The sequence below is a fragment of the Leptonychotes weddellii genome, unplaced genomic scaffold (assembly GCF_054177405.1).
Source record: "Leptonychotes weddellii isolate Sample4059 unplaced genomic scaffold, ASM5417740v2 HiC_scaffold_1232, whole genome shotgun sequence".
In the NCBI taxonomy this organism is placed as follows: Eukaryota; Metazoa; Chordata; class Mammalia; order Carnivora; family Phocidae; genus Leptonychotes; species Leptonychotes weddellii.
This window is the reverse complement of record NW_027701837.1, coordinates 1,473-10,606: the sequence shown is the minus strand read 5'-3', so window position 1 is coordinate 10,606 and position 9,134 is coordinate 1,473. Positions and strand designations below refer to the sequence as shown.

General features: G+C 38.0%; 1 gene segment (V, D, J or C); it reads right to left on the bottom strand.

Annotated features, from left to right (window-relative positions):
* Positions 1-1,133: 1,133 nt before the first annotated feature.
* On the bottom strand, positions 1,134-8,001 carry LOC102730257 (T cell receptor gamma constant 1-like). The segment is given in 3 exon segments: positions 1,134-1,730; positions 4,138-4,185; positions 7,714-8,001. Coding segments are annotated over 3 exon segments (336 nt in total).
* Between the last annotated feature and the right edge of the window lie 1,133 nt (positions 8,002-9,134).

Sequence of the window (9,134 nt, the reverse complement as noted above, 5' to 3'; positions counted from 1 at the left end):
TTTTATATCTAAGTTCATATTTGCCTAAATAAAAATTGGAAGGATGGGCAAGAAACAAAATTGTGACCTATAAGTTGTGTGCAAGTAGAGACAGTTGTTGGAGTAAGATTTTGTAGTTCAGTTTTTAGAGAGTTTAAATTTTGGAACCATGTGAATGTATAACAATTTTAGTAGGGTCTTGCTGTGCATATTTCTTCAGCAACACTTTCTTTTTTTTAAAGTTTTTATCTATGTAATCTCTACACCCAATGTGGGGCTTCAACTTACAACCCCAAGATCAAAAGTCCCTCGTTCCTTAGACTGAGTCAGCCAGCAGCCACCTCAAAAACACTTTTCTGATTAATTTTCCATTTCTTCAACAATCTACATTTTTGTGTAGATGCATCCTAGTCCATCATACATCATTTGTTTTATTTTATTTTTTAGCTTCTTATTGGGCATTTGATTTAATTTGAGACTGTTGTAAATGGTTCTATGGTATTGCATATAAATCTTAGTGCATACCATAAGGGTGTGAGTGTGTGCAAGCAGGCGTGTCAGCTATTATTTCTAAAGTAGAGCTGGCAACAGTAGATGCTAATGCTGTTGAGGACTGGCATGTACCCAGCAAAATTAACCCATTTCATCCACACAACTCCAGGAGACGGGCACACCATATCTTCATTTTACAAAGGAGAAAATTATGGCACAGATATTTCAAATAGCTATAGACTCAAGACTTAAACCCAAGTACTTGGGGTTCAGAGTTCAAGCACTTAACCCCTCCACCACTCTACTTTTCCAGTGTTAGTGGGGCTCTCATGGGGTTATTGTGAGATCAGGAAACATGGGTCTGAGCACACCAGCCAGTCATGCGACATGTTATACTATCGCCACCAGAATGTCTTAAACCAAATGAGTCTGAATCTCCTTTCCTCTGAAGGAGAAATAACCTGGGCACCTTCAGTGGCTGTGGCCCCCTTGGCGCCAGTGCCCCAAAGAAGGCATCATAAGGACTATCTCAGGGAAAGATTTGAAATGTGGAATTGACCAATATTACAACCAGTACTGAATCTAAAGGCTTAGTTGTCATGCTGTCCCTTACTTGGACTCTCAGTTAGATTGTGCCAAATGAAGGTATGCAGAGGCCAAAGTAGACTTTTGATTGTTTTTATTGTGCCTATTATGAAAGCGATACAAAATTCAGGTAGCAAAGATTGCAGCTTCCAGATGTGTAAAATAAAAGGTTTCGAAGCAATTATCTGGTTAAAGAGCCCCAGGAGATACACCTGGAAGCTGTGCATTGGCTAAACTCAGGCAGGGGTGGCTCTGAGGAGCTGGTAGACATTAAGGAGAGAACAGTGCTGAAGCCCCTGTGGATGGCCCCCTGGCCCCACCCCTGAGTCATGGCAGAATTTGTTCTTGCTGCAGATTGAACTTTTCTGCTTGTCCAATGGTTTGTAAAACCATTCTGCAATAATGACACAATAGAAAGAGACACCTGTGAACTGAAATAACCCAAACCCAGAAAGCCCTGCTATATTCTCAGATGATGTTTTAGGCGACAATAGCCAATGAAGACAAGTGGACCCTGGGTGCCACCATGTGCTAGGAACTCTTCCCATTGCCACAGAATGCTGGTCTCCCAAGCAGATAGAAGGCAATGATGGTGGAGTAAATCAGGTTCTTGAAGAAGAGGAGGAGGTAGATGTAGTAGGCAGAGGTGCTCATGAGCTGCAGCTGCAGGGTGTCTAAAAGAAGTCATTTATTAGTTTTACCTTCTGTTCTTTTGAAGGGCTAGGACTTATTAATGGGAGAGGGGTCACATTATACATTTCTGATGACCTAGGTTGAAGTGACACTCAGCCAACAACACAACCCAACAGTAAGCATCTACACCACCAGCACCACCAAATCACTCAGAATCCAGCTTGCAGGTCAAGTCAATCAACAACATCAGAGATTCACTAAGAACATTCCAAATTGTTAAAAAGCAAGGTTATATCTTAAATGAATGAGTCAACCTGAAAAAAACAGTGGTGAAAAATAGCTTTTACCATTTCCTCACCCCCACCATGTCTCTAAGTAATAATAATTGCTAATATGCTTTAACCACTAACTAAATGGCAGACTTAATTTGAGAGGTTTGTGTGCAAAGCTTTAATCTTACTTAATTTTTCAATAACCTAGGAGATTATTATTTTCATTGTCATTTCACAAATAAATTGAGAACAGAGAATTGATCTGCCTGATGTCATACAGTTAGTAAGTACCACCAGCAAGATTTTAATGCCAGCAACATAATGTTCTAGAACACATTCCTACCTACTCTGTATTTCTGTACCTCCACGTGTAATAAATACTCCCAATAACAAAGAGTTAAGCATAAATATAAAGGTGAATTGCTGATTTAGAAGCATCTTAGCCACTACACCTTGGGTATTACTGAGATTCCTATCAAGGGTATGATCAATGGAAATTTGGTTGTGCTCAAGGTAGGGTGGGTGGGAGGTTTTAGTAAAGAGGGCATTAGTTGTGATAAGCACTGGGTAATGTATGGAAGTGTTAAATCATTATATTGTCCACCTGAAATTAACTTATGTTAAATAACTGAAATTTAAATAAAAACTTGAAAAAATAATAAAATAAAGTGGAAGAAAGGGGCGAATCCAAATTCTCTGCAACTTTAGGAGGTCAAACTCACTCCCTTGTCTTTCCTGAATACCTTCATTGTAGCTATGATGTTATATGATAATTGCATTTTTTATCCTTTGAGGTTTTGTAGGAAATATATGATGTCAAGAAATAATTAATGACAACGATGGTGGGCAGGACTGGCTATTCAATGAACCACTAGGCTGTCTGTTCATCTGGAAATTTCTTTTTTTTTTTTTTAAGATTTTATTATTTATTTATTTATTTTTTTGACACAGAGAGAGAAAGAGCCAGAGAGCACAGGCAGGGGGAACAGGGGAGGGAGAGAGAGAAGCAAGCTCCTAACTGAGCAGCGAGCCTGACATGGGGCTGGATTCCAGGACCCTGGGATCATGCCCTGAGCCAAAGGCAGATGCTTAACTGACTGAGCTACCAAGGTGCCCCTGGAAATTTCGTTTATGTGTTTATCTTGTAAGAGTCAGAACTCAAGAATCATTAGCCCTTGCTGTGGAAAAGGACCTCGAATGGTGCTGTGCTCATAACACCTCCCTTGGGTCAGGTAATATGTTAGCTAAGGTCCAGAGACTCCTTGAGATTGGACATGGAGGGCAGATCAGCAGGGTTAGAGTCAATGCTCCTTGTAGTTTCTTGATATATATATGTTGGGAGAAAGGACCAGAAACCAGTACTTACAATGTGTCAGCTAAATGAGATACCCTATGCTAGATATTCCACATATATGACATTATGTCTTCAATAACTGAGTGAGGCGTTATTCATGTTATTCCTGGTTGGCTCAGAAAATGTAACTGCTGTACCCATATTCATGTAGTTAATAATTAAAAGACTGGGGTTAATATCCAGTCTGTGGCATTTGAAACCCTGCACTCATGTGTGCACCTGTCTCAGGGCCTTGGCTTTGGGATTTAGAGAAAGAATAAAAACTGAGTAAAGTGTACGAATTGTTAATTCAGGTCTGGGTTGAAGCCCCAGATCTCACTGTGTGGCACAGTGCAAGGGACTTAATTAATTTTAGTTCATTGCCCTCATGTGTCAAATGGGGAGTGAGTATTAAGGGAATTAAACAAAATGCACTCACAGTGCAGCACAACGCCTTCTGTATGAGAATCTCTCAGTGTCAGTTCATGTTATTAATCACCAACAAGAACAAAGACTTAAAGATATCTAAAAGCAACTTGATACCATGTTTTCCTCAGTCAGTAGAAACAAAGGCCACAGAAGTGAATGGAGTCCATTGTTGAAAGAATTCAGAGCACATCACTGCACCCCAAATTTATAGTCCTCTCACACCCAAACCAGCATTTACTGTGTGAAGATGACTCCTGAGAAATGATGGATTGACTTAAATATCACTCAGTCTATTTTGCAAGATACAGCCATTCTGAGATTTCTCCCTGAAGCCAGGGAATTTCAAAAGTTAAGGTGATCAGGAGGAAAAAATGCTATAGCATAACATAAAGGCAAACGTAGACAAAATCTTACCATTTTCATCTTTCAGAGAAGCTTTTGTAGACTTAATAGCAGTGAGCTCTAAAAGAAATGAGAGCAAGTATTATTCAGTTGTTCATATCCATTATTTGACATGTGTCTGTGTTGTGGATGGATTGATAGATTGATCAATCGATCAACTGGTAGAGAAATTTTGTCAACAGAAGGAGAGAACCATTAGTAATATGAGCACCACAATTCCAGAACTGATTGTTCTGAGTTTGTGTAATTCAGTAGATCAATTCATGTATTTTATTTCTGCACATGAAGATATTGAAGTTCATGAATGATACATTTTTTTCTTCTTTTCTCACCACTGGAGGGTAATGTCTAAGACTATCTTGTTTTCCTTCTGTGCTCATAGCTCCTAGCACAGAGCCTGCCACACAGTAGGTGTTCTATAAATACTTGAATGGAAAAATAACCAGGAACATTGGCTGCTGTACAGTCCTCAGCACCTACTGCTGACATGAAGGGAGGGTTGCTACCAAAATGAATTCATCCAACCCTAGAATGCACAGCAGAATCTTAAATTTTGGAAGGAGTCTGGAATAGGTAAATTCCCCATCTAAGCAATAGAAAGAGGTCCTACCTTTCCAAAGCACACATGTTCCCAATATCCCCAACTCTTGCACATGATTTTCTGGAGTGGTGGTGTTTGTGGACATGAGAACAATACTAATGAAAGCCAATACGTATTGAGTGATTATTACTGTGCCAGGCACTATGTGAAAGGTTCACATGTATTAGATCGTCTGATTCCCTAGTGACACTGACGTGAGCTGTATTCATGTTAGTCATGAAGAAATAAGGTTTAGAGAGTCTAAGTAACTTGCTGGGAGACATACCAGTGATTGGCAGAGCCAGCACTCAAAGGACTATTATGGGGGTTTAAATGAGCTAGAGCATGTAGAAAGTACCTTGTAAAATAATCCATAGAAATCGCACATAACTCCACCATAGTGGACTCTCAGGTATCATTTCTTCCCCTATCTTAATTACTCTTAGGAAATGACCTTTTTATTATAGAAGCTCAGTGTTTCAGTGTGCTTCTTTCCAGGGATAGAAAGATTGGACAAGTGATAATCATAGTTTTCTGAATATATAAAAATGAGATGAGGGTTGTATTTCTCTACAGTGTAAAAAAAACCCCACAAAAACAAAAACAAAAACCCAATATGCATACAAAGACAAAATTCCTTAAAAAGATCATTGACAAGATTATTTGCTTGTAGAGATCAGAGAGGGAGACAAACTGTGAAAGACTCTGGACTCTGGGAAACAAATTGAGGGTTTCAAAGGAGAGGGGGGTTGGAGTAGCTGGGTGATGGGTATTAAGGAGGACACGTGTTGTGATGAGCACTGGGTGTTGTATGCAACTAATGAATCATTGAATACTACATCAAAAACTAATGATGTACTAAATGTTGGCTAACTGAACATAAAAAAAAAAAAAGATCATCGACTGTTGGATGGAGGAAGAGAGTCCCAACATGTTTTGGTTTATCATTTCTCTCCTTGATGTGTCTTTGTCCGTATAGATATGGTTCTGTTATACAAATTATTCACTCCACACAATCTTATTTTGGTATGCTCTTAAAAAATGAATCTGAGGGGGAGACGAACCATGAGAGACTATGGACTCTGAGAAACAACCTGAGAGTTCTAGAGGGGAGGAGGGTGGGGGGATGGGTTAGCCTGGTGATGGGTATTAAAGAGGGCACGTACTGAATGGAACACTGGGTGTTATATGCAAACAAGGAATCATGGAACACTACATCAAAAACTAATGATGTAATGTATGGTGATTAACATAACATAATTAAAGTTGGTTTCATGAAAAAAAAATGAATCTGAGCTATAGGCTTTGGGGTAAATCCCAAGAACAAAAATGTGTATATAATCATGTTTAGATGTTAAAATATCCTCAAGAACTGTTTTTTAAGTGTCTTAAAAGTCTCTCTCGGGGCACCTGGGTGGCTCAGTTGTTGAGCGTCTGCCTTCGCCTCAGGTCATGATCCCAGAGTCCTGGGATCGAGCCCCGCATCGGGCTCCCTGCTCTGTGGGAAGCCTGCTTCTCCCTCTCGCACTCCCCCTGCTTGTGTTCCCTCTCTCGCTGTCTCTCTCTGTCAAATAAAATCTTAAAAAAAAAAAAAAGTCTCTTTCTTTTCCATACAGTGGCTTTGCTCATTAAAAGAGAAATAAAAATCTCTTATCACCATTATTGATTGAGGTTTAAACATTAAGGTAACAATTTTTCAAATTAAATCTGTGTGTATATCCTAGTTTCACTTTCTTAATCAGTGTTGGTTGAAAACTTGGACCAGATTAGTTTTATCTCTTTTCAAAATCACTTATTTGTTTTGTGCTTCCATGTTCTATATATTTCATCAAAAACAAAAACAACAAACAAAAAACTTACAAGCATTAGCGTTAGAAATTTGTTGTAGAAAGGCATTAACAGAAATGCCCTCACTAGCTTTGTTGTTATGAGAAGACCTTGGGAGACATTCCTTTCAGAATTTAATTCCCAGGTAAAACACACCATAAGGAAGAACTTCTCCCTTTTTGATAATTATCACCATGGAACGTACTATAGTATAGTTTTACTTTGATCACTATAAAAATTAATACCGAAAGAACTTCAGCCCAGTGGTTACATTAAACTTATGCTTAGCTCATTTGCCTCCTCTCTGTTTCTTAGCTGTAGAAATAAAAAAAAAAATTGGACTGTTTTTAATCTTACTTCAGTTATTTTAGGGAAGGATATACATGAATACAATAAACAGATGAATAAATGTATCCATCTCATGTTTTCAGAAACAAGCATTTTCACTGACATTATTGCACTTTCTCTTCATCACACTCCAGGAGAAAGGAAAGGTTAAGTCGGTGTTTTACTCTAAATTTGATCATTGGAAACACTAAGGATCCAAGAGGATAAAGATTTACTTCAGCAATTCAGAGTGGTACACTGCAAAGGTCTTTGCATGTTTTGTTAAGTGTTGGTTTCCTGCTGCTTCCCCAGGGCTTGTGAACCACAGGGAAAGTACAGACTGGTTCCTTCTCACGGGCCCTCTGGGGTCTTGGTCTGTGATGTTAATGCCAGGACTTGACTTCTGAATCTAGAGTTTACTAGACCACAGCCAGGCCAGGGTTGTACTTTGAGTAGAGCAGTACTGAAATGAGAAGGACTCTGGCTGCTGAGTAGAACATTTCTGAAAGGTATATAATTGTTCTTATTTCCTGATCAAGTAAGATCATCAAAAGTGGACTCTCTTTTGAGCAATTATGGTGTGTGAGGTTGCTAGGTGCTTTCATGTGTATTGTTTCATTTAATCCATACAATGACCCTAAAAAAACATTACTGTGACCTTCATATTTTGGATGTATGTTCCAAAGCCCATTCTCTTTCAATTCTATGGGGAAATAGCAGGACATTTATACTACCATTAAAGGTAATAACGTTTAGAAAGACTTCTATTTGTTTCTTTTCAATAATATTTAACAGAAAAGGTGGGGTATTTCCTTTGACGAAAAGAGTACTGGAATATATATACGTGTACATACCTTTTATGTGGGAAGAAAATAGAATCTCTTGATCAACCCCTCCTTTATTCCGCTCGTGTTTGACAATACATTTGTGTTCTTTATCCATTGACGCTCCAGTCACGGTCAGCCAGCTGAATTTCATGTATGTGTCATTAGTCTTCATGGTGTCTCCCTGCTGCGATTTCAGAATTGTTTTGCTATCTTTTTCTTTCCAATCTATCTTGATAACATCAGGGAAAAAATTCTCAAGAAGACAAAGATATGTTCCAGCCTTATGGAGTTCTCTCTCAGTAGTTGAAGGAAAAAAAATTGTGGGCTTAGGAGCAATGTTTGCATCAAGGTTTCTATCTGTGGGGGAAAATGGAATAGCAATTAAAAACATTATTAGAGAAACACAAACATTGTATGGTTTGGAACCACCTAACACAGTAAAATAAGGAAATTTGCCATAGAATTAGTGCTTATCACAGGCTTTTCATCCACAGTGGGTTATGAGGGACTGATTGTCCTTATTTTCAGTGGGAAAACAGGTACAAGAAGTCATGTAACTTGCTCAAAGTCACAACTATTAAGTGGAGGAGTCTGGATTAAAATGTGAGATTTTTTGAAACAATACACACATTTTGAATGGGAATCTACTGTAATGTGTACTTGACAATCTATCAAGCTGACCTTTAAATCCTCAAATATGTAACCCAAACCCACTTCTGAAGTAATGGAGGTCTCCTACTTAATTCCTGATTTTACAAAACATCTCAATCTCACATCTGAACCATTCCAGGATTTTGAGTAGGGCAATGTTTAAAACTGTACCTCCCAAGTATTTACAATGCCTTGAATTTAGAAGCAAAGTGTCAGTATTTCCAGAACTGTATTTAAAAACTTACTATTTTCAGAAATGCTTTTATATTAGCTTTATCAAGTAACACACTTACCAGAATTTTGTTTTGCTTAGGAAAATGTTCACTGAAAGCACATTTTATATTGGAATTTCATTTGTTGTTTAGATATGATTAAGAAGACACCATATTTTGATTCTCAGAGTCTCCCTTTAAAGTTGAATCTGCCCTAGACAGCTGCTAAACAGTTTCAGAACACCACAATATCTGTGATTTCACCTGCTGAATAAAATGTATATATAACTGTTGAAGTATAAAAAGTTATAGCTTCACTAATGATATACTGTATGTTGGTTAATTGAATTTAAATTTTAAAAAAGAAGTTATGGTTCCAGAATTTCTTGCAGTCATAACATCAAGACATATAACAAAACAGCATAGTTTTAAAGGGCATGTCACTTGACATGGGTATGTTACTTGATTATGCATTTATTGTTAATGATTGACATTATAAATGTTAGGACCCTTTAAAATTGATTTCCAAATGAAATGCAAGTGCTTTTCTGATATTCTTTTTGGGTTAGTTTGGAGTTAGTTTAC